Here is a 24,443-nt window from a genome sequence, read left to right as displayed (position 1 = left end):
AGCTGGCAAGTAATGAGATTTTCTCCTGGAAGGATTCTTGGCTTGATAACTGGACCTTGCCTCTTCTAACCTTCTTCGATACCCTCAGGCTTCTGGAGACATGGAGGATGGGAGGGAGAATCTGAGGCAGCCCCAGCTTTTACTGTTTCCCAAAGCCCTCTGCTCACCCCTTATCTCCCCCAGGTGTATAGGGCAGGGATTCCCAAGAACACAGAATTTCCCAATCCTGGGTAGAGATGGGGGCAGGGCTGGTTAGACATTTGGGGCTAGAATGGTGCTACCTCTGGCCACACATGTTCCACCTCTACCTCTGGCCTTTTTTAGCTTTCACTAACCAAGATAAGCCTGAAGCCCACCAGACTGAGGAATGGGCCCAGTATCAAGAAGAGGAGACCCAAACCCAATTCTCAAAGAATTCACTCCAGCGACACACAGTGGGCATGTCTCTGGTTGGAATATCCTTGTCTCTGGAAAAGCCCCTCAAACCCCTCGATAGAGACGGCTACTACAGAGGCCTCCCCCTAGCCCAGGAAACACACCCAACCACAGCTATTTTATTTTCCTTTTAATTTTTCTGAAGGATATACACCACATATCCCATGGGCAGTAAAGCGCATTCAACGTGTTTATAAGCCAAACAGTCACTTTGTTTAAGCAAACACAAGTACAAAGTAAAATAAAACCACAAAATAATGAACTACATGTTCATAACATACAAAAATTGCCGCCTACTCAGTAGGTAACTACAACATTCCAACTCCTGAATATATATATAAATTTACATTTTCAGTTAAAAAAATAGACTTTTGAGAGTTCAGATTTTTAGATTTTGTTTTCTTACATTCTGGAGAACTGAAGCTCAAGCTCAGCCCTTTTCCTTATTTTGCTCCCAAAGCCTCCCCTGAATCACCACTCCTTGCCCCCCTTAAGGCTAGAGGTGAGCACATCCCTCACAATTGCACATGTCAAGCCGTCAGCAAGGCGCATCACACAAAAGGCACCAAGACGTGAAACTTTTTAAACCAAAAGGACAAAAAAAAAACCCAAACCTTTCAAAAAAAAGGAGAAAAACCAAGCCATATTTTGCCACATGTGAGAGTACAGTCGGGCAATATTTACAAAAAGGTTAACAAAACAACACTCTGAAACATGCTCCGATTAATACCAAGAACTGCTGTTTCAAAAAAAGCTTCAAACTTAATTGTCACAGCATCATCACAAAACGAAGGATCACCATTGGTTTGCTTGGCTTTTCTTTTTTTTCCCAAAGTGAGGATCTAATTCCAGATAATACAATAGAGTATGCAAATTATTTCACATCAAGAGTACCCCAAGAAAAACAAAATCCATGGCACAGACACTGTACAACAGTACAGGGCTGGACTCTGAGGGGCCCAAAGCCCATTTTGCCAATTTGATTTTCTAGCATTGAAGGGAGCAAGGGGTCAGGCATACGATGGAGATGATACTGAAATGATATATCCAAAATCCATGCAAATCAAGTTCTTTGGATAGAAGTGAAGACCTTGCACATGGCTGTTTCAGGCAGCTGAAGTCAAAGGGAGTAGGTCCTGGGGAGGAAAGGGAAGTGGACAGAAAGAATTGTTGGCCAACAGACTTCCACAGCGACCCTGGGGTCAAATAGAGGAGGATTTGGCTCTGAGAACCTCCATCTGACCTAAGAGGAGCCCCCTCCTACGGCCATCTCCTCCCGTCCTTTAAGTCTCTTGTGTTTCATTTTCTCCCTTTTTCCTTTCCTTTTAGCAAATTTCAATTGTCCTGGGAGAAAACGTGGTCGTCATGTCCGAAAGCCCTGTGGAGGCGCTGAAGGAGTTGGTGACAGCTGAGGAAGGGAAGCTGCTGACCTGGGCGGGGAAAGCAGGAGGAACGGAGGAGTATGTGGTGGCCACGGAGGGTGACGGGAAACCACTGTGCACAGGCGATGGGTAGGTCGAGGAGCCGGGAGAGGAGTAGGAGGTGGGCACGGGTGATGGGTATGAGGTGGTGGCTGGGGATGGGTAAGAGGTAGCCACTGGGGATGGGTAGGAGGTAGCCACTGGGGATGTGTAGGAAGGGAGAGAGGAGGTAGCGGCAGAGGCCACACTTTTGTCTGCTTTCTTGTCCTTCTGCCGCAAGTGGATTTTGGTATGCCTCTTGCGTTCATCACTCCTGGCAAACTTTCTCCCACAGATGTCACAGGCGAATGGCTTCTCGCCTGTGTGGGTGCGGATGTGGGTGGTGAGGTGGTCGCTGCGGCTGAAGTTGCGCATGCAGATGCGGCACTGGAAAGGCTTCTGGCCGGTGTGGATGCGGATGTGGCGGGTGAGCTCGTCAGAGCGAGAGAAGCGGCGGTCACAGGACTCCACGGGGCAGGCGTAGGGGCGTTCATGGGGGGGAGTCTTGCTGGGTCGGTTGGGGTACTTGCGCATGCGGCTGGGTTTGATGAGCTGGGACTGGTAGGTGGTGTTGAGGGCCTTCAGGTCCTGGGAGCCCGACTGCGTGGCAAAGGCCTTGATGGTAGAGAGTGGAGTGAGCGAAGGCTGCTGGGTACGGCTCTCCAGGCCCTGGAAGGGTTTCTGGTCTGGGGTGCCCAGGCCCAGGTCCCCCTGCTGTTGTGGAAACAGATAGTCAGGGATCATGGGGACCTGGAAGCCACCCTTGGCAGCAGGGTAGGCAGGAGGTGGGTACTGAAGCGCGGTGCCTGCTGAGCCTGGAAAGGCCTGACCTTGTGGCTCAGGGAAGATGTCGGTGTTAGGTGTGGGGAAGGTGGGTGCCGCTGAGTAAATAGGGCTGCTGTCGTTGGACTGCACTGCGCAGCTCAGGGGTGGGCTCTGGGAGGCAGAGGAGGAGGCCGCTGGAGATGATGCTGAGGATGAGGTGGCTGGGGGGTTGGTCATGCTAACGAGGCCACTGACCAGGCTGAAGAGGGGCTCAGGCCATAAGGTGTTGCCACTGTTGGGTGCAGGCTCCAGAGAGAAGCGGCCAGTGTAGGTGATGGGGGGCAGCCGGGTGGTTTGGCTGGGGTAACTCGTCTCCACTAGAACCTTCTCGTTATTCAGAGTGATGTCAGGAAAAGACTCTGGCAGGAGAGAGAGAGGGAGGAGGCCTGGTTACTGGAGAGCAATCACTGGAGGGTGAGGAGGACCCACGCTGCCAGGCAAGAGGTCAGGCCAGCTACCATTGACTCTTGAGCTGGTTAATAATTGATAGCAGCAGATTGCAATGTTCCTGGACCCGCTCCAGAAGCAGAACCCATTTCAACAACAGCTGACGCAAATACAGAGAATCCCCCTCCACTGCAGCTCCCAGCGTTCCGCAGCAGCGGCTGCGCGGGCGAGGGATTCCCGCCAGCACCCCCTGGACCACCGCTAGTGCGCGACCCCTACTCCGGGCTGCCGGGACATCCCTGGCCAAGGATCACGGTCCTTCCTTGGGGACAGGCGGCAGGCTAGCCTTTCTGGAGGCGGAGGGGGCACAGCCCTGCTCGTCCAAACAAGCCCTCCCCCCCTTCCCTCACCCCCGCAGCCCCACAGCTCTCCATCCAAAACAAAAGCTGGCTCCCCTGCGCACCGTTAAGGACGAGGAGGGGGTGGGGGGATGTCCCCAGGCATTCCTCTAACACAGGGCCTTGGGGATGAGAGGAATGGAAGGGAAACCCCACTTGCATCCCTGAAGTCCAGGAGCACTGCCGCGGTGAAAGGGGCGCTGCAAAAGGCCGTGGGGAAGGACCAGACGCCAGGATGGTGGCGAAGGGGCTAGCCCTCGGCGTAGGCCCCAGCTTACCTGCGGTCAGGTGCTCGTAGGGCTGCTCGCCCGCCTCCCCCTGAGGGTTGAAGGCGCCGCCGCTGCTGTTGCTGTTGCTGCCGCCCCCTCCACCTCCACTGCCCCCGCTGCTGCTGCTGTTACCGCCGCTGCCCTCCGGGGCCCCGGAGGCACCGAGGAACTGGGGAGCCCCATTGCTCAGCAGCATCATCTCCTCCAGCTTAGGGTAGTTGTCCATGGTGGGCGAATGAGGAAAGGAGCCAAAGGGGTCGGAGATCTGCAGCGGGGACATCAGCTGCATCTCGGCCTTGGCTGCCGCCATCCCGGACTGGCGGGCTGGAGAGCTGGTGTTGGGGCGGGTGGGCGCAGCCCGGGGCAGGAGCTGCGGGGGACACCTCTTGGGGGCCTGGTCAGGTCACATGCGGGGCGCGGGGCACACTGTGGAAAGCGCAGGTGGGGTCTGCCGGCTCGCCCTCGCCGCCGGCCGGTGTAGACGCGGCGCGGCTGCCGAGGCTGGGGTAGGGGCCGATCCTGCGGCGGAAGCTGGTGGCGGCGGGCGGCGGCAGCTGGCGGCGGCGGTTCCCCGAGTTCTGCGCGCTGGGATCTCTCGCGACTCCCCGGATCCGCCTCTATTTGAAGCGTCTGGAAAGACATGGCCCCGCCTCCTTCGTGACGTACATGGCCATAAATGGGAAGCAGGAAGCCCTAATATGGCAAGACTAGCCGGGAGGACCCGGAGTGACGTGAAGCCCCCTCTCCAAGAGCCATAGGCACTGCCATCCCGCACCCTGGGCCCGACGCCGGCTCCCACACCCTGGGTGCCCAGGCTTCGAGGAAGCTTAGTGCTCAAGCCACAGCTGAGGACTCCCGGACCGAAGCTGCTCCGTAGTTCCCGGCGTTGCCCCCGCCCCTTCCCTCCGCCTTCTTCCCTCCTCCCGGAGCCGGAAACAACCGGGCCATATCTGGGCGCTCCAAATTAGGCGCTGCCCATATAAGGGTTGTTCCGGCGGGGGATCCTTCCTGCTCCTTATATGGCGTTTCCGGGTCGCTGCTTGCTGTTCCCTGGCTCCCTCCCTCCTCCCTGGTTCCGAGCCGGGAGCCCTACGCGCGCGCAAGAGCCGGGGACGCCCAGGCGGGGAGGGTTCCAGGCGCGTAGCTCTATGTGTTTCGCGGCTCCCGGCGGGGACTGGGCTGGGAAAGCCCGGGCCCTGGGCGGGGGCGAGGGCGAGTAGGACCTGGGTTCTGCCACCGTGATCCAGGGCTCGCCCGCCTACCTCTGGGACCGTGGGAGCCGGGCGGGAGCGAAGGGGAGGAGCTGCTGGGCTGGTCAGGGCAGAGGCCGCCCAGGAGAGGCGGGGCCCTGACCCCAGGCCTCGACCAATGGCATGGTGCCTTTCCAAGTGTCGCGGGGGAAACTGAGGCTAGGAAATAATGGCCAGATGGTTCCTGGGTTCCTTCCTGTGCGGTACGGTGGGCCATCTGCTTTTCCGCCATCTGCCAGTGGGGTGGGGCTGTTGGGGCCTGGGGATCCCTCTGCGCCACCCGAACCAAAAGGCTGTTCTCTGGTCCCTCTGGGGAAGAGCCCACGTTTGGGTGGTTGGACGAGGTAAGCTGATTGCCTCTGGAGAGACCTGCGTGCTGTTCCCACCAGGAGCTGGTGGTCCCTGTGTTGGTGGGAGGCGGTCCCACCTTTATCCAGAACAGGTGGAGGTGGGGCGGGAAGTGTGGGAATCTGAAAAGGAGGCTTCCCTGTGGACTGTCTGGGGACCCCAGGCTGGCTCGAAGAGAGGACCTGCTTAGCGGGTTGGTGCTGCCCTCTGGAGGTCCCTCCAGCTCGGTTCCCCCGGCCCCTGGCCGAGTGGGCTCTTCCGCCGCCGTCTTGCTCCCCCTCCCGGCTTCTGTGCTGGGCGCTGCGCCAGGCTGGGGGAGCCTTAGACGCAGTGAGCGCGAACTGAGCAGGCGCCGCATCCTGGGCTCCCCCTGCAGTCCCTGGGGAGCCGCCACAGCCGAGGCGCCCAAATCCCGGGCGGGATAACACTCCCCTCGTCGAGCCAGGCCAAGGGCGAGTGTGGGAGGAGAGGGGAGTAGACTGGAATGGTTCCCGCAGGTCTCCCGGGAGCGGGACGCAAACGAGGAAGCCCTCCCTGTCCCGTCCCCGCCCCCCTCCCCACAATCAAGTGCGCAACCAAAAGAGAACTGGGATTCCGGTAGGGGAAGGCTTCTGCTCTAGCTCTGAATCCAGGGGAGGTGGTGTTTTTCTGAATTTAAAAAGAAAGCAGAAAGTGTGTGTGTGGAAGGAGCTTGCTGACGATACTGGGAGGGAAGGGAGCGGGTTAGGGTCTGCTTGAATCTAAACAGCCTCAGGAAGTAGGTGTCGGAGGGTTTAAATTGGGGGAGGGGGCGTAGCTATCTTGGGCTTCATCCTTCTAAATCCTACACGCACACACACACACACACGCACACACACACACTTATAAAAATCGGCTTAAGGAATCCGGCAGTGAACCAGGGCTCCCTCGTCTCTGTGCTCTAGGTCTGAACTCCCCATCCCAAATGCTAGGGCCTGGTGGGTGTCCACTTCCACCGCCTACCGCGTTATCCATTAGGAGCAAGAGTGAGGCACCTCTCTGAGGCCTCCTGCTGGGCAGGAAGGCCAGGCCTGTCAGGGTCAGATGTCTTGTGTCTGAATGCCCATTTTGCTACTTCCTGGTGGGGTACCTTGGCCAGGATTTTTATATCTTTCTTCAGCTGTAAAAAAGAGCTAATGTTAATGATGCCCACATGGAAGGATTGTTGTGAAGACTGAAACTCACGTGGACTGCCCTCTGTGAAGTCCTAAAGCACAGTGCCTGCCTTGCTGTTGGCATTCAGTAAACAGTGGCTATTGTTATTTATGACCCCCACAGGGTCACCCACAGCTCACCCACCCATCCTCAGCCTCCAAGCAAACCCCAGTGACCCTTTTCTCAAAAGTTGTACAGAGAAGGAGAAACATTCCAATTCTAACACAGGGGACATTGTCCTGAAAAGCTAATCTGAATCCTTCTTGCTGCAGTAGAACATCATTTCCTAGAGCAGAATTATTTCAACCTTGACTGTGCAGCAGAATCACTGTGGAGCTCTGAAAAAGAAAGGTTTTACCCTAGGCTAACTGAATCACAATCTTCCTGAGCTCATGAGGGCCAGAACTAAGCAGGCACTTTGTCCTAGGATCCTTCTTCTGTCTCTCAGGAGCTGCCCAGACTCCAAGAGTACATCTTCCTCCCCCAGCCAGGGCAAACCGGTTCCCCTATGATTCTAATATGTAAGCTGACCTACGGTATCTTCATGTCCTCACTGAAGCTGGGCACTCGAAATCCTAACAATCTACATCTTTTGCTTTGCATGTCCAACCTTTCTTTTCCTAAGTGCTCCCTGCCAGCTATTTCCTCTGGAGAACCACCCCAATCCATGTGGTTGAGGGAATAGAACCCCATCCTAGTTCTAGGAGAGGGTATGTCACCCTTGCCTGGCCATCTGTCTAGGACACTTCCATCCAGCAGTCCAGGAGCATTCCATCTCCCTAGGCATAGCCACTGAGTCAGGATGGGCACATGACCCAAACCAGGCTAATGAGAATCTCTTCTTGGACTTTTTCTGGAACTCTTGAACGAGGGGAATTCTCTTACCCAGGTGGTACTAAGCCAATGGAATGTAAGCCTGGAAGCCATCTTGCCATCAGGACTGGAGAGCTTACCTGAGAATGAAGCCAGTGCAGAGGAAATTAGAAAATAGATTCACACATAGAGAGTAAGTCTCTGGATACAGCCTGAGCCTTTTAGTTACACCGGTCAGTGTATTCCTTTTTTATTTAATAAAACTTATTTCAGTTTCTGTTACAACCCGGCAGGTTCTGATTAATACACCCATTATACACAACAACAAAAAACTTTTTTTGAGGACTTTCTGTGGGCAAGACCTGGGAATAAGGCCTAAGGCATAGGCCCCTGCCACTGAGAAGCTTACAGTTGGGTAGAAGTGAGCCTGGATTCCACGTTACAAGAGAATTAAGAATAGGCAGCAGCCCTGTTAGCCACCAAAAGTCAGTTACGCTACAGAACATAGAGGATAGGGGGCTGGGAAAAGGACAAGGATGATATTTTGGAGGAGAAAGAACCTGATGAGGAACAAACTTTGTGGTGAGGAAGTGAGAGGCACTTTCAGGCCGGGGTTGGGGGTGGGTTGGCCAGAAGAGTCCATGTGTGGTCTGTCTAGAAAAAATGCACTGGAGTAGAAAGCGTTCCTATTGGGAAGTAGTAGGAGATACAGTTGAATAAAACATTCATTCTTTTAAAAAGAGGTTTATTGGCCATTGCGTGTATCAGACGCAGTGCTAAGGAGGAGGTGGCCTTTTCAACTCTGTCCTGACTCCACGGTATATGCCCCTGGAAGGCAGCTTCCACCCAGAAACAGTGACAACAGCTGGCTCAGAGCCCCTACACACTGCCCACCTTCGCGCTCGCTGTGAGGGGGCATGAGTGAGAAAGAAGCCCGGCAGAAAGCCTAAGCCTCCTCCTGGACAGGGTTATACTGCTGGTCTGCCTTCTCAGCAGTGGGGCTGGGAGCATCTGTGTTATCCCCATTCTCCTCTGGTCTGCCTTTTGGCCGATGGCACACTTTTTTTTTTTTTTTTTTTTTTTTGCGGTACGCGGGCCTCTCACTGTTGCAGCCTCTCCCGTTGCGGAGCACAGGCTCCGGACGCACAGGCTCAGCAGCCATGGCTCACAGGCCCAGCCGCTCCGTGGCATGTGGGATCTTCCCGGACTGGGGCACGAACCCGTGTCCCCTGCATTGGCAGGCGGACTCTCAACCACTGCGCCACCAGGGAAGCCCCGATGGCACACTTTTGTTTGCTGTGACTGGGGGGACAGAGGGGGACAGACATGGTGAAAAGAATTGGCCCCTCCCAAGGAGGGTTTGTGAGCACCCAACTTGTGACCAACAACCCAGATGGGACAACAGGTCTGGGGCCTAAAGGAAACCAGGTTGGGAGAAGGAAGGCCCTGAGCACCCTGGCCCGGGTGTCAGCGGGGCCTCAGGGGGGCTCAGGGATGAGTCTGGGACTCTCAGACCTTGCCTGCTGGGTGACTGATGCCAAAAACCCTGGAAAACGTGAGAGGCCCTCAGAGGGTCTGCAGGTCTGAGCTGCTATCTGTGCTCAGACCTTCCTTGCAAACCAGAGAAGAGGAACAGGCAGAGGTGAGAGCAGAAGTGAGCTGGTCCAGGGCAGCTGAGGCTGCAGGAGAAAGCCAGTGGGAACCATCATGCCTGACCCAGGGCTGAGCAGGCTGCAAGCCTCTCAGAGTAAAACAAGCCCCTTTTTCCATTGCTGCTTCCTCCTCCCCAGCCCCAGGCTACGTCAGCACCCACATGTGCTGCTCAGATCGTGGTTTGCCACCACTGTGGCCAGCCCAGGGCTCAGGAAGTGAGTCTTGCTTTGGTTCTGTCTGGGGTGCCTGTCACACTTTCCGATGGCTGATCGGCTCCGCTGGAAACGTGGAGGGCCTGGCCTTCAATGGGTCTGGGGGTAGCTCTGCTCCCACCCCAGGGAGGGTCTTTGGGTGCGGAGAGAAGAAACCTGAAGAGGCCAGGTATGGGGTGGGACAGAGGGTGCACTGAGAGGGTGGGGAGAAGTGGAGACATGGAGGAAGGGGGGAAATGAGAGAGAGTCATCCCAGAGTGTTGTAGTGTGAAACCATCTCATCTCCTCCAATTACAGACAGGAAACCAGGTGCCAGAGGAGACCCTGAGCCCTAGGATAGGTGGAGAAGGGCAAGTTCTGAGACAGGCCCGTGCAGAGTGATGCTGAGGCCTGAGGAAGAGGGGGGCCCACTGGGCTCTGAAGAGGTGCCTGGCATGCGCCCTCCAGATGGCATCCGGGGCTGCAGGGAAGAGCCCATGGAGGATTGGCCCAGGTGGGGGTCTGCCTGCGAGAGTTGGGGTCTGGGCTGCTGTCCTCAGAGTCTGCCTGAAGGGTCATGTGCCGGACAAAGTTAGGTAAGGCCTGAAGTGGAAGTCATGGAGGTGGCACAGAGGGGCCATTGAGGGAAGAGGGAGGGAGTGGGTCAAGATAGATGACCTTTATCGTTTAGGCCTGCTCTCCTGGTCCTCTCTGCCCCAGAGTATCCTGCAGATGCAGAAAGAGGCTGCTGTCCCTGGACATCAGTCCCCCTGCCCTGTGCTGAGTGGCCCCTCTCCCAGGCTCAGGGCCAGCAAGATCCTGGGCTTAGAGGACAGTCCATCCTGCGGTGGCTTCCTTGCTCCCCCCACCCCCAGCTGAGTGTGCAGCAAAGCTGGTTGCAGAAATCTCTGGAAGCTCGTTGGGCAGGCAGAGGGAGGGGAGTGTTACATAAGAGCCCACTGATGTGCAGGAAGTCTAGAGCAGCCTTTAGATTAGAAAGGCAGCGTTCCCATCCAGCCCAGAAAGGCAGGAATAGCAACGGCGGTTATTTCTGGCCCCTCACCACCACCCAGCGCCAGGGCTGCTCAGCTTCGTGGTGGGTGAGCTTGGACTCTGCAGACCTGGGGGGAGGGCAGGGAGCGGGGACAGGTAGCCCCTGGGGTTACCCCACTCTGGTACTGGCCTCACCGTCCCCTCCCTCTAAACACCAGGATGCTGAAATCAGTGGTGGTGCTCGTTTCCTCTGATTTTCCTTAACCTCTAGATTTTCCTTAACCTCTAGACGCATTCTCTATCCCCACCCCACCCCCAAGTCACATTTACAATGTGACAGCCTCCATGCTAAACACTTGACAGGCATTTGTCCTCACAATGCCTTATGAAGTAGGTTCCATTCTCATCCCCATTTCACTGAAGAGGGAACAGGTTCAGAGAGGGCAGGCGACTTGCTCAAGGTCAGAGAGCCCGGCAGTGGTAGAGCCAGGATTCCAATCCAGACAGTCTAGAACCCTCTAGCTGAACCCCAGCTCATCCCAAGAACTGTTTTCTGGGGCCCTAGAATGAATCAGACAAAGCTTTCATCTTACCGGGGTTCTTGAGTCAAATCGAATAGGGGAAGCAGACACGTGAACACATCATTTCAATTCATTCATTCAACGATTACTTATCACACATCTGCTCCACTCTAGGCATTGAAGATATAAGGAGAAGTAAGGAGGGTTCTGCCTTTTTTGCAGGTCATAGCTCAGTAAGGGAGACAGACAAGTAAACAAGCAATTTTAACAGTGTGATATGTGCTATCATGGGGGAAGCACAGTGACTGTGGGAGCCCCTAATCCAGCTCCCACCCACTGACGTGGTTCCCAGTCAGTCAGAGAGCCGACTCACCATTTTAAAATAATTCCAGGAGGCTGGGTGGGGGAGGAATGGTGGTGACACCAGCCAGGAAACCATGCAGTCATCCAGGACAGAGGGTGAGGTCTGGGTGCATCAGCACCAGCTATCACAGAGACTCTCTTCAGGGGCCTCCCAGTCAGAGGCAGAGAGCAAGAAAAACTGACACCCAAATTTACTGACAGGCATCTCAGCCCAAAATGCATCCATTTCCCATGGTACAGAGGCAATAGGATAGTTAGAGAGGCTGGATGGAAGAGTTCTCTCTTTTTCTTCCTCTAATCATCACCCTATCTGGTCTACCCATATTATGGGGAACGCTGTTTTAGGGCAAAGTCAAAATGAGTGACTGAAGAGGAAGCTGGCACCCAGAACCAGGGAGAAGAGCTTCACTTGGGCAGAGGCTGCACTTCTGTTCCTATCAGCAAAGGGAGGGGATCTTTGGAACTGAAAGGACCCAGTTTCCCTCTGGTCAAGCCACAGAGAGAGCCATCATGGCAGGATGACGATGTCTTTAGGCTGACACCAGACTCTGTTTTTTTCAAAAATATATTGCAGTAAAATATACATAACATAAAATTTACCATTTTAACCATTTTAAGTGTCCTATTCAGTGGCATTAAGTACATTTGCAATGTTGTGCAACCATCACCAGTATCCATATGCAGAACTTTTTTTTATCATCCCAAACAGAAACTCTGTACCCATGAAACAGTAATTCCCCATCCTGTTCCCTCCCCTCTGGCCCCTGGTAACCTCTGTTATAGTTTTTGTCTCTCTAAATTTGCCTATTCTAGGTACCTCATGTAAGTGAAGATATTTGTCCATAATATTTGTCCTTTTATGCCTGGCTTAGCATAATGTTTTCAGGGTTCAACCATGTTGTAGCATGCATCGGAATTTCATTTCTTTCTAAGGCTGAATAATATTCCATTGTATGTATGTACCACATTTTGTTTTGTTTATCCTCTCATCTGTTGATGGACATTGGGGTTGTTTCTACCTTTTGACTATTGTGAATAATGAATATTAGTGAGCAAGTATTTGTTTATGGATTCTGTTTCTATTCATCATTCATCTCATCTCAGCAATTACCAGAGGGATTAAAGTTAGATTTAAGAAGGATTTTCTGGTTTCCTACTACCAGTGACCAAAGCAGAGCAGCATCTCCCTCTTTGGATAGTTTTCTTAACTCAAGTCTCTTCTACCTCCTCTAATCCCACCCCTAGAAAGAGGCTTTACAGGGGTCACTCTGGGGTCATAGCTCTGGATGGTTTATTTTTAGGAGCTGGGTGGCAGGGGTCTCACGGTCTTCTCTTGGGCTCTGGGTACTTTTGCCACCACTACCCACCCCAGACCCAGACTTTCTCCTTTCCCTGGCAACATCCAGGCTGTCTCCCTTTTTCTCTCCCAGGCTAAATTGGGAGTGTGAAGCTGCTCTTCTTCCCAATTTAGCTTTTGAATTAAAGTGAGAACTGAATGTGGCTGGAAAGCTGACTCCCATCTGTGTGTGTGAGGGAGAGAAAAGCAGAGCAAGTGAGCATGAGCACATGCAGGGGGGGAGACCAGGCGAGGGTAGGTGATCTGGGCAGCTGCTGTTTAATGCAGACACCCATCCTCAGGTGCAGGCAAACAGCTCAGCAGAGAGATGCTGAGGTTGGAAGGTTGGTGTTTTTCCAGGAGCAGAAGAATGCTGCATGGATATCATTCGACCATTCCAGAAAAATGTGCTGAGTTCTTATAGTGTGCCAGGCCCTGTACTAGATGCTGGTGGACCAGGTAGACCCATCACCTATGCCCTGGCTTTCAGTCCAGTGGGGAAACAGGCAATGACAAAACAGGGTGATGTATGCTGTCAGGGAAGAGAACAGAAGGCCACAGGGGCCTGGACTGGGTGCGGTGTCACATCTAAGCTGAGAATTGAAGCACATGCAGGAACTGACCAAGTGAAGCAGGAGACCAAGAGTGCTTGGGCAGAAGGCACTGCGTGTTCAAAGATTTGAGTGGGCCTGGCTTCCCCAAAGGAGGACGCTGGCCCTGGGAGCCCACCAGGTGGGCTCAAGAGGGCCAAGAGCTCCCATCTCCTCCTCGTCCTCTTCTTCCAGGGAGAACAGAGCCAGATGAGAATGACTGGGCCAGAGATGTCTGGGAGCATGTGAGTCCCTTCTGCTCAGGCTCTAAATAGTTGAGGCAGGGGGAGGAGGGAAGCCTCAGATCTCCTGAATCACCACTCAGAAAGCTGGACCTGGCAGGTCCAAGATGGACATAGAAGAGAGGAAATGGGATCTCAATTGCATCAGAGGAGACAAAGGAATCAAGAAGGGTCTCCGCTTGTTTTAACTTACTCCATCCTTTCCTGGGAGGCTGGCTGAGTTGGTCTCTGGGGGACCTGTCCTCTTCTAACCAAATGGCAATGAATCATGATCTGGCTGAGATAGGAACAGCTCGAAATCTTGGCAAAGAAAGACCTTCTCTTGACAGGAAAAGGAGAGAGCTCTCTGGGGGGCCATGCATTTCTCTGTCAGCTCTCTAGTGAGTTCCCCAATGACAGGCACAGCTAAGGGATGCTGGTGTAAAACTTGCCATTAATATTTCAAGCAGCATTATTTATTGATCACTCATCTGGCTGGGACAAAAGGAGAGGGTAATACATTAGGTATTCAGGGCTGATGGGGTCAGTTTGGGAAAGAGGTCAGGCAAAGGTAGGTCACTGAGGCGTCTCGGCCCTGGCTGCTGGAAAAGTACTTTGGGATTCCAGGGTTTGGAGATTAGGGTCTTTGTCTCCTTTTTCAGCCCTACAGTACCCCAGATGAAAATAAGGGAGGGGGCAGGGGACAGGGACACCTGGGGGCAGGCCTGGGACTGCCACTGTGTCCATCAAGGAGATCATATCCAGGGAATCCTGCAGCTAGGTTAGCATTCCTCTCTCCCGCCCAACCCGTCCCTCCCAAATTCCCTACGCCTTGCCACCTCTTGGGTCCCTCTCCAGACTTGACCCTGAAATCAGCTCCAGCAGACTCTCTAGGTGCCATTTCAGAGCCCAGGTTGGGTTCCTTGGGCTGTAGGGCCCTCCCAGGGTCAGCTTGGCAATTTCCCTGCTCCCAGGAGGTGCCCGATCCTCGCCCAAAGGGAGTACCTGCCCACTGGGTCTGACCATCTCCTGTGCACACAAACTGGGGTTAGGAAGCGATTGAGAATCCACAGCTGTCCTGTCTACCCACAAGGATGCTTTCTTCATGAACCTCCAACTCCAGGGAGTGGGGTGTAAAGCATCCTACTCAGCAGACTGACTGCTGAAGGTAAGACTGTCCCCGGCAAGGGCCAGAGAATCCCACAGTGGGAACGAGCTGCGCCATCTAGTGGGCTCTTTTCCTCCTTGCAGGCATCCCTCCCACCCATCGCTGCCTGCAGCCTAGATAAGCGACTAGCTCTCAGGCAGAACCCAAATGGCTCTAAGACTTAAGGTGCCCTCCTCCTCCATGCAGGCCTGACCCAGCTCAGAGAGGGAAAAACTGGGGGGAATTTGTGAGGGAGATGATCACGTACTGGCTGATGTTTAAGGCAGTGGGGAAGCCAGCAGTACCTTTTGGCCTGGAAACAGTCTCTCCCTATTATCCAGAATGCCACACATATGGGGACCAGAGCCCCCAGAGCCCCTCCTTCCTCTACCTAACACCCTTTCCTCCAGGCTGAGCAAGGCTGGGCTCAGCTCTACTGATCAAGGAAGAGCTGGCATAGGCTGGAGCGGCAGCTACCTTTCCTCTGACATCACAGCCTGGAAATCCCATTTTAAGCAGGTTCCCTGGGTGTGGGGTACACACAAGAAAGGGAGGGGGAGCCAGCTGAAGCAGCTTCAGGCCTGAGGCCATTTTAGCCAGGGACCTCAGGCCTGGAGGGCTGCCCAGTGTCCCCAAGATGGTCTGGGCATGGGTCACAGGGCTAGACCTCAGCCCCCACTCCAGAGCTAATCTCTCTTAATGCCCAATGGGAATCCAGGAAATGATCAAGCACTCTCCACATAGCTCTAGCCATATACCACTCCCCTGGCCTAGAGAGATCTATTGAGGCAGAGGGGAGAGGGTGGGTGGTCCCAGGGGATGAGACAGCAAGGGGTCACATAGACCCAGATGTGTCTCCCCAGCCTCCTCCCCCACATTCTGTTTGTCACCCTCCATCTCTCCTCTCCTACCCTGCACCACAGGGGTCAGGCCCTGTGCCTAGTTCTAGGAGGTTGAATGTTTCCATGGCAACGGACCAATGAACTTGGAAATCTGAGTATGTTTCTGTTGACACAGGGAAACCCAGATGTGCACGGAGAGCCTGACAATGTGGAATCTGGCAGTGACCTCCTTAGCCACTGGTCACTGTGGATGGAAGTGTGTTATGAGTGTGAGTGTGTGTGAATGTGTGTGTGTGTGTGTGTGTGTGTGTGATATATGCAGCAAATGGGATTAAGGTTAGAGAAGGCCTAACCTGCTTTCCTGGCCATATGGTAGCTGCTAGCAGGAGACTGCAGCATCTTACTCTCTGGAGATCTTTCTAGAACAAGGGTGTCTCTTCCCTGAATTCTACCCTGACACTTCCTCTCCTTTCTGATAGAGAAAGGGGCCAAATTGCCCAGAGGTCAATGGTGAAAGGAATGCCATTCAAAGGTCTTTTGACGGGAAGAATCCAGGAAAGATGAAAAGGGCATCTCACACCCCACCTCCACTGCCACCTCAGTTCAGGAGGTTCTTGGTCAGCTGGCTCAAGTGTGGCAGAAGGACATGCCCTTGTGATGCCAGGGAAGGGAGAGGAAAGCCTGATGTAGGGACATTTTGCCAACCTTGGGGTCCAGGGCCTGGAGCTAGGTCCCCACTCACACTCCCTACCCCATCCCCGGCTCTGCTTCTTCTGTTTTCCTTCCGCAAGGCTGAGCCGCTATTTCTCTTGCTTCCTTCCCCCTCCCCCTCCTCCTTCCCTCCCTCTCTACTCTTTTCCTTTGTCTCTTCCAACTAACTCTGCCTCTGATCCTCTGTCATCCTTTCCTTCTCCTGGCTTCTACCTCAGGATCTTGTCCCCACCAGCTGTGCCCCTCCACCCCTGGAGACCTTGGGTCTACCTCCCCAGAACTCAGACCCCATGCACTACAGACCCCCTCCTCCTCCTCTCCTCCACCCCAGCCCAGCAGCTCAGGGCTCGACCCCTCCCTCCTCAGGCCACACGGGCGTGCCTCTTTGGCCCCAGCCCTTGGTTCCCTGTCCTCCTTGTCTGTCCCCAGGGTCAGACATGAACCATGGGGCTGGTTCCTCATCTCCACCTCTCCCCTCATCCCACCTATCTCCTCCTTTCAGTGTCTGGCTCACCGTTTCTAGGCACTATGGGCATCCAATCTCCTGGCTCTGACCAGGAGCCCTCATATCCCATTCTCTCTTCCCTGGGGGCCTCATCATGATCTCTGTCCCTAGAGCTTACACCTGGCACTTTCTGTGAGGTACCAGAACGCGCAGGGGTCTCAGGGTAAGATTCTGAGGGACAGGACAACCTCTGAGGGTTGTCGCTCACTCTTCTTAAGTCCTGGCCCCACCTAGTCCCCTGGCTCTATCTTGAACCTCAAAACCATCTTCCCAGACTGAACCGCCTCAAGCCTATCTCTTACCTTGGAGATCAGAACTCCTGGGGTTCACAGTCTGGCCTCCTCCCCCCTCCATCCCACAGCTGAGCCCTGCTTCTCACTTGAAGTCCTTCCCACCTGTGGACCGGTAGAACAAGAAAGCACAGAGGCCGAAATAAATGAGGTGCCAGAATTTGGTTTATTGGCTCATCCAGTGCGAAAGGTCCATTGGGCACCCTCTTTCCATGGATTTGGGAGCCCCCTGGCTCCTAATATCTTTTTCTTCTTCATACATTCCTCCTAGCCCTGACTGAAGCCACGGCAGAAGCTGGGGCAAAGTATGGGGCAAAGGCTGGGCTCTGACGGGGGTCTGCTTACATGGGGCCTAGTCTGCTTGGCGTAAGACGAGGACCCTAGGGAGAAGGAAGATGGGCCCCCAGGTGAGGAGGAAAGGAACCAGCTCAGCAAGGGCCTCTACTGAGGGCTCTGAGGGGTGGAGCCCAGTCCAAGGGCAGGGCAGGAATGGGAGGAGGCAAAGGGGAGAGGATCAAGGGCAGAGGAGGAGGTGAGAGGCCCCTTGGAGCCCTACTCTCTCATGGGCTGGGGTCCTCTGAGGCTCAGAGTAGGAGGGAGGGCTGAGGGTGGGGGGAGGTTACTGCTAGAGGGAAAGTCCTTTACTCAAAACCCCCCAGCTCTAGACCCAGAAAGATGCACACACACGTACACTCTCACACGCACACCCCTGGAGCCCCAGCTCTTTTCAGTGGGCGCATGTAGCACACAGCCCTACCCAAGGCCCTCAGCTGCAGCTCTGGCCTGGCCCTCCTGGTCATTTAAGTGCACACTAATCCCGTGTCCTCCATTCACAGCTTCAGGCCCAGAGCCCCTGCCCAGGTTCTCCGAGGCCTTCCCCACTCCCTCCCTCTCTCCCAGGGCCTTCAGGCCTGTCTCTGGTCATTCTGGGCTGTGACTGGCCCCCGACCCCGAGCCCGACCCAGGGAGAGCAGTGGGACCATGTTAGGACTTCAGACAAGGGGATGGCCATGGTCTTCAGCAAGGCACTGGGTGGGCGGGGGCAGGGCTGGAGCGGGGAGAAGAGCGCTCAGGCTCTGAGGAGCCCACACCTCCTCAAGTGGCTCAGTCCTCAGCTCCTGGTCCAGCCTCTACCCTCAGCCCCCACAGCAGGGCCTCCCTCCTCTTTTCCAAGCCCTTCCGGGGGAGGGGCCACTGGGCAGGCACCAGAACCAGCCATCTGAGAGGCCCTAGGACCTGAGAATGAGGGCTGCTGGCACAGCGTGGAGCTGGGGCTCTGCAGCCTGGGGCGGGGGGTGCGTGCCGGGGCCTCAAGCGGAGTCACCCCCCGTGGAGATCTTCTTCTTGGGCCGGGTCTTCAGCGTCTTGGAAGCCAGTGGCTGTGGGAAGGAGACAGGAAGACAGAGGGCTCAGCCTGGAGTCGCAACCCCTCGCCATTTCCCCAAGCTCTGGCGCACCTCTCACCTCAGCTTTGGGCACTTTTTTGATGGATTTGGCCCTCTTAGGGGTCTTGTCTCCCGTATCATCCTCAGAGATCTCTGTCCGGGGATCTGCCTGGTTCGTGCCTGACCTTAAACTCACGGCAGGGTCATCTCCTGGTTCGGGGAGGAAAGGAGAACAGCGGTCTGGCCTTTCTCCCACCTGGCCTCCTTGCCCCTGTGCCCCACGCCCAGCCCTGGGCCTGGCCTATACCTAAGTCCTCAATGGTGTCCAGGAGGCTGCCAGGGCTGGGTCTGAGGCGGCCGTCGGTCCCCTGCAGGGGCAGCGCATCCTCATCCCGGATCAGGGTCAGGTCCTGCATGCTGAAGCTTCGGAGCTTCTCTGACAGCACCCCCTGGCCCTAGGGTCACCACCACGCACCGGGAGAACCGGAGGAAGGGGCGGGGTGGAGATAGAGGTCACCGTGGGGCACTGGGCAGCCACTGGGCTCAGTGCTCTCCCCGCAGTGTCCTCACCCCGTCCTATGGCAGCACTGACAGGCTGGGGCCATGCTTTCCCTTTGGACAGATGAGGAAACTGGCCCGTTGAGTGGAAGTTCCTTAGCTGGAGGGTGTTAGAGGCAGGACTGGAACCCTAAGCTGCACAAGACCCCAAACCTTCACAGACCTGAGGACCTGGTGGATGCAAAGGGGCTTGGCCAGGGGGACGAGATGAGCAAAGTGGGGCCCTGGGAGCTGGGTCTGCCCCCATCTCACCTTGGCAGCAGCCGTGACCGCGGCATTAGCGGCCAGGTTCAGACCCCTCTTGCCCACCCTCATCATGGTCTCATAGCTCTTGTCTCGGGCCTGTGTGATGTACTCGTCGATCTCCTGAGGGGTCGGAGGGGAAGCAGGAAGAGGTGAGGGGTGGGCCCTGCTGGCCAGGCCCTGCCCTGCCCTTGTTCACACCTGGACAAAGGCACTGCTTGCCCGAGGAGGCCAGGGCCCTGCCAGATCACCCATAGGGAGAGCCACGAATGCACGTGGTTACAGGCACTGGGCTGCCTCGACCTGGGGCAGATGGGAAGGGAGCTTCCCTCGTCCCAACAGACCTTCTCCTTGTTGGACAGTGTTGGGTGCACGAACTTGCGGTAGAGCACGCTGGAGCCTTTGGTATAAGGGGACAGCAGCCATATCACAAAGGCAATCTTGAGCTCAAAGTAGAATGGAAACCTGTTGGGTGGAGAGAGAGGCAAGCGGCGGAGCCTGGGGCAGGGAGTCAGGAGGTGCGCCGACCCTCTGCATGACCCTGGCTGGCCCCCCACCCCTTAGTGCACTGAGGTCCCCATGTGGCTCAGGAGACTGGTCAAGGGGAGGCTCAACTGAGACTCCAAGTGGGAAGGTGAGAGGTGATCCCGCAGGAATTTCCCGCAGCAGTGGCTCTCCTCACCCTCTTCTGACAGAAGACTACCCACTCCTCTGTCCTGGGGTCAACACCATGGAAGAGATCCCTAAACTTCCAGGTGCACTCTTGGGTCCTCACCCCATTCTCTTCCTGCCCTTCCTCCCATGAAGAAGCCGGGCTTCTCCAGCTGTGCTCTGGATCCACCCCTTGATGCCATGGCATGGCCCCTGCTTTTAAGGATCGTTCTCCATTCCCCAGGGCTCTTTCCCAGGCCACACACTCCTTCAGGTCTCCTCCATCCTCATCAAAGCTCCCTCCTTTGCTTGTGTCAAGAGGCACCTACACTCACTGTTCTCAATTTTTAACCCATTACTCTTTCCTAATTTGACCCCATTCAACTTCCTCTTCTAAAACTTTTTCTCAAAGGCCATAGGCCCTTGAAATCTACAAATGCAAGGATGTTTTGTCCTCTGCCTCTCTGTAAAACTCTTTTCTTTTGACTTCCAGTGTACCGTGCCATGTTAGTCCTCTCTTCCAAGAGGCATTTGCTCATTCAGTAAGCATTTTTGAGCGCCTGCTGTGAATATACAGATGATTAGGGCATTCTGTGTCCTCAAAGGACATATACATAGTCTAGTAGTGCCTAGAAAAAGCCTTTGAAATACAGGCATCCAATGTTTATAAGATTGACTCATATGCCTATTTTACAAATAGGGAAACTGAGGCTTAAGAAACTGTGACCTGCCAAGGTCACGGCAAGTCTGGCAGAAGCAGGTTTCCTGAATTCTGTTGTGGTGATTTGGCTACCACCAGAAAGAAATGTGAGTATTATGTCTGTTCTGATTCTGCTGATCAAGCCAGGCCTGGATGGGGATTGGGGGGAGGGGACACCCAGGACCCCATGGAACTGTTGGGGGATTCCACCCTGGGTCTCGGTCTTCTGTTTGACTGGCTGTGTAGAAAAAGTCAGAGGCCCTGGCCTCTGAGATGCAGGGAGATGCATCTCAGGATGCAGGGAGATGCAGGGAGGGGATGCTAGATCTCACCAGGAGAGCACAATATCTGTGAGTGTCTCGGCAGTGGTGAAGAAGGCAAAGACGATCCAGTACATCATCCATTTCACCTGAAGGTACAGAGGGTGGTGTTGGCTGGGGCCTTGGGGAACACCCAGGACCCCACCTTTGCCTGCCAACAATGCTGGAGGTGCTGTGGGGGACGCTCAGGACCTCAACTTTGCCTGCGTATCACACCAGGCCTGGAGGAAAGGAACACACAGGAACCTCCCCTGAACCAGGTCTCATTAGTGCTGACAGCATTAGTACAAAGTCATCCCGACCTGTCATGTGACCCAGTGTCCTCCCTGATCTCTGCCACGTGGGTTGGGTGGGAGATAAAGGGTCATACACTCACATATTCCTTCACGTTTTTTGTCTTCACGGCCTTGTAGGAAGAATAGGCTGGGTACAGGGTGCCAAAGATGAGCCTAGGGAGGCAGGCATGGTTACTGGGCCCCTCGGCCAAGAGCAGTAGCCTCTCCCTCCCAGCTCTGCATCAGTCCCTGGGTAGGTAAGGGGAGAATGGACAGAACTCCAGAGTGCCACATCAGCTGGACTGATGAACTCAGGTCAGAGGGTTTAGGTCAAAGCAGGCAAGCCTGAGGTGATACACAAGCATGGAAGCCCCAGCCAGCTAGGGTGATGCCTCATAACACCCCCCCTGCCCCCTTTTTTTTGGCTGTGCCGCACAGCGTGTGGGATCTTAGTTCCCCAACCAGAGATCAAACCTGGGCCCTTGGCAGTGAGGGTACCGAGCCCTAACCACTGGACACCAGGGAATTCCTCTGTAACCCTTTATTTAGTTTTTCTCCAGCCCCTGAGGCACAGAAAGACCCAGAGCCAGAGGGTCTGATGTGGCCTCTTCAGCCCTGATCCTTGTTTGTGCATAAGCATATCAGGGGTGGGGGTCTGGTCACTGCCACAGGGTTGTCTTCCTTCTTGACACCACTCCCATTCATACCCATCTGCCCTTACCCTCTACCTCCCTGTCGCAGAGCCAAGCTGGGTAGGGCCACCTAACAGGGCACTCTACCTGGCAGTCAGAGGTACCACTGTAGCCCTGGGGGCCTGGGGAGCAGAGGGCACAGGGACAGGAGGCCCTGAGAGGGGCAGAGAGGTTTATTCCCCCATGTAAACACTTTTGGGAATAGGCTCAGGGTAGTGTGCTGGGCTGGAGGTCCTGGCTAGAGTGGAGTCCGGTGCTGATCCCATCAGAGATCACATACAGGACACATGTGAGGGAAGGAGAGGACCGATGCCGCTCAAGGAGCTCATTCACACGAGAGAAGCAGACACTCGGAAGGTCACAGGGAGGTCTGAGGCCCCTGGATTCCCTCTGGGGTGTGATGGGGGAGAGGCAGGAGGGAGAGTCTGGTGGGTCTAGAGAAAGCCAGAACACAAGCACATGACAGCAGGGAGGGGATTCTGGGGTGTCAGTCCCCCAAGGTAGAGGCTTAGGGGCAGGGACCTGAGCTGGGGCAGGGGTTGGCTGAGGCCCATGTGGAGCCCCTGCCAGGCCCAGCCCCTTGACAGTGTGTGGTACTGCCTGTTCCCCCATGGACTTGCCTCACTGAGGCAGGACACTTCTGAGAAATAGCCTTTGGAGATGGGGTGGGGGGCGGAATCCTCAAGGACAAAGTCCCCGGTTGTGGGAGAGGGTACCCTCCTGCAGCCTGGGGAAGGTGGGAGGGACGTAGCTGGCAGCCTGAAATGAAGGCCACCTAACACCCTCCCCTCCACGGCTTTCACAATCCCAGGCTGGCCACACACATCCTCTCCCAGTTACCTCCCACACTTTGTCCTCCAAGCATCTCTGCTTCCCATATCCCGTCCTCCCTGGGGGGTCTTCAGGGCATGTGCCCTCACCCCCCAGTCTCCTGACAGTCAGTGGAAGAGGCAGGAGAAACCTGGCCCTTTGGGGAGGCCAAGGCTGCCACGGCCCTAAGCTATGGAATGAGGAGGCCCTGCCTTGCTCCCGGGGCTCTTCCATTAGCCCTCTCCCCAAGGGAGATGAGGGCCCAGGTTTGAGGAGCTCCTCCAGTCAGATCTGCGACGTGGGGGAGGGGGCAAGCCGCCTCCCGATAAATCAAGCCGTGCTGCCCAGCCCCTGGGGTGAGGGAGGGCGAAGAAACAGGGAAATTAAAAATAAAAGGGGTGGGAAGCCAGGTCTGCCATGCTCCTCTAACAGTTCCCCCTCCTCCAGGTCCCACACCTCCACGTCTCTGGGGACCCCAAATAGGGACGATGTGTCTTTAGGTGACTCTGCTGTATGAAGCCACGGAGTGGTCCATCCCGGGCTTCAATACCCCTTACCTCCCATCCCTAGCCCCCATCCCCCTCCCAAACGGCCGCGCCCCGCCGCCGCCGCCGCACTCACACCACCAGGCGAGAGATGATCCAGGACACCATGGCGGGGCCGGGCGGGGCGCAGGGCGGGAACCCGGCCCGGGCCGAGGATGCAGCTGCTGGAGGCCGAGCGGCGGCGGCAGCAGGAGCCGCACTAGCAGCAGCACCCGCAGCAGCAGCCGCCGCGGGGGCCGCGGAGCGCCGAGCCGCCGCCGTTAAAGGGGAGGTCCTTGCCGCAGCGGCGGGCCGTGGGCGGTGGCGGCTCTTAAAGGGGAGGCCGCGGCGGCGGCGGCGGCGGCGCGCCCCCTGCACCTGCTGTCGCCGGGCATGCGCCTTTGACCTGCCTTCTTCTAATCGCTTGTTCACCTTTCTTGGGTTCCAAGCCCTGGCTTGAGGTCCTCAGAGGCCTTCATGGTTCCATCCTGACATCCTAGCCCTCCTCCTGCCCTGCCCACAACAGTCTGAAAGAACATCCCACGAGGAATAATAGCTATGACTTATTGAGTGCTTACTGTGTGTCAGGCCCTGTGCTAAGAGCTTCACATGCATTATTTCAGTGACCATCCTATAAGGCAGAGGTTATAGTTATTCTCATTTTGAATATAAGAAAATGGGAAGCTTTAGGGAGGTTCAATAACTTGCCAAGGGTCACAGAACCACAAAGTCATGCTGCTAAGATAGGAACTCAGGAAGTCTACTAAATGGGCTACTTTTCCCAACTGCTGACTATCAAACCCTCCTCCCCCATCACAGGCCATCAAGACGCCCACCCAGGAAGTCCTGAAGTCAAAGGTAGAGGGGCATCTGTCCACCCCACCATCACCAATCACTCCAGTTGGAAAAGGACCTAACCCCGTTCCCAATCTGGTCTTTTTCAGTTTTGTAAGGGAACTGAGCCCTGTGCTCTCAAGGTGGATACCCTGGGGCAGGGGAGTGCCTCTTGGTAAACAGAGGCTGGTAGAGAGGCCTGGGGTCCAGGTAGGAGATGAATCCAGGGGTTCCAATTCCATCTCTATCAGCAAGCACTGGCGGCAGTGGATGCCCTAATTCTGAAGACATTTATATCCAGAATGTAGGCTAGCCTGCCTCCTGATTTTCACCAAAGCAACAAAGCTTCAGCAACCTCTGCAACCCCCCTTCCCCCACTGCTTTCCTTTCCTGTGCCATTTCAAAGCTTCTGCATTCTTTATGTCGAGGTGTAATCCTCTGATGACCATAACATCAACCCGTGCCCATACAGGCTGAAAGGACATGCTCAGAACTCTGTAGTTCATTTATGGTCCTATTCAAGCTCAGTATCCTTGAACCACACAATGGTCTATTTCCACCGGGATAATTGTATTTCCAGGCTGAAACACTTCGGAAGATGTTTTTCCAACAGGATCCAGAGAAGCAGCTTCTGATGACCCCTCTTGCTATTCTTTACAACATCCTCTTCAAAAGGCCTTTTCTAATTGGAACGCAGTCTGTCCTCACCCTTCAAGCCACTTTAATTTCA

General features: G+C 55.3%; 2 protein-coding genes and 1 long non-coding RNA gene across 4 annotated transcripts; 1 reads left to right on the top strand and 2 right to left on the bottom strand.

The window, feature by feature from the left end:
* Positions 1 to 550: 550 nt before the first annotated feature.
* EGR1 (early growth response 1) lies at positions 551 to 4,376 on the bottom strand. Its single transcript, XM_081231866.1, has 2 exons — positions 3,784 to 4,376; positions 551 to 3,079 (listed from the first exon to the last, which is right to left on the bottom strand). Exons 1-2 carry the CDS (start codon positions 4,082 to 4,084, stop codon positions 1,761 to 1,763), a joined length of 1,620 nt encoding a protein of 539 aa, XP_081087992.1. The 5' UTR covers positions 4,085 to 4,376; the 3' UTR covers positions 551 to 1,760.
* A 4,921-nt stretch (positions 4,377 to 9,297) lies between these two features.
* LOC308616755 lies at positions 9,298 to 12,203 on the top strand. The gene is made up of 3 exons (XR_014015754.1): positions 9,298 to 9,392; positions 9,521 to 9,798; positions 11,425 to 12,203. It is a non-coding gene; the product is annotated as an uncharacterized lncRNA (long non-coding RNA).
* Positions 12,204 to 16,880: 4,677 nt separating this feature from the next.
* On the bottom strand, positions 16,881 to 23,103 carry REEP2 (receptor accessory protein 2). Of its 2 annotated transcripts, none has more exons than XM_081232699.1 (8): positions 22,977 to 23,103; positions 20,955 to 21,027; positions 20,591 to 20,667; positions 19,252 to 19,372; positions 18,917 to 19,030; positions 18,414 to 18,561; positions 18,186 to 18,316; positions 16,881 to 18,100 (listed from the first exon to the last, which is right to left on the bottom strand). In XM_081232699.1, exons 1-8 carry the CDS (start codon positions 23,006 to 23,008, stop codon positions 18,032 to 18,034), a joined length of 765 nt encoding a protein of 254 aa, XP_081088825.1. In that variant the 5' UTR covers positions 23,009 to 23,103; the 3' UTR covers positions 16,881 to 18,031. The 2 variants fall into 2 exon arrangements, with proteins under 2 accessions (XP_081088825.1, XP_081088826.1); XM_081232700.1 differs by having other exon boundaries at positions 18,414 to 18,555.
* Between the last annotated feature and the right edge of the window lie 1,340 nt (positions 23,104 to 24,443).

The sequence above is a fragment of the Mesoplodon bidens genome (assembly GCF_964165515.1).
Source record: "Mesoplodon bidens genome assembly, chromosome: 4".
Taxonomy (NCBI): domain Eukaryota; kingdom Metazoa; phylum Chordata; class Mammalia; order Artiodactyla; family Ziphiidae; genus Mesoplodon; species Mesoplodon bidens.
The sequence above is the reverse complement of the archived record's forward strand: the minus strand, read 5'-3'. Positions and strand labels throughout refer to the sequence as shown.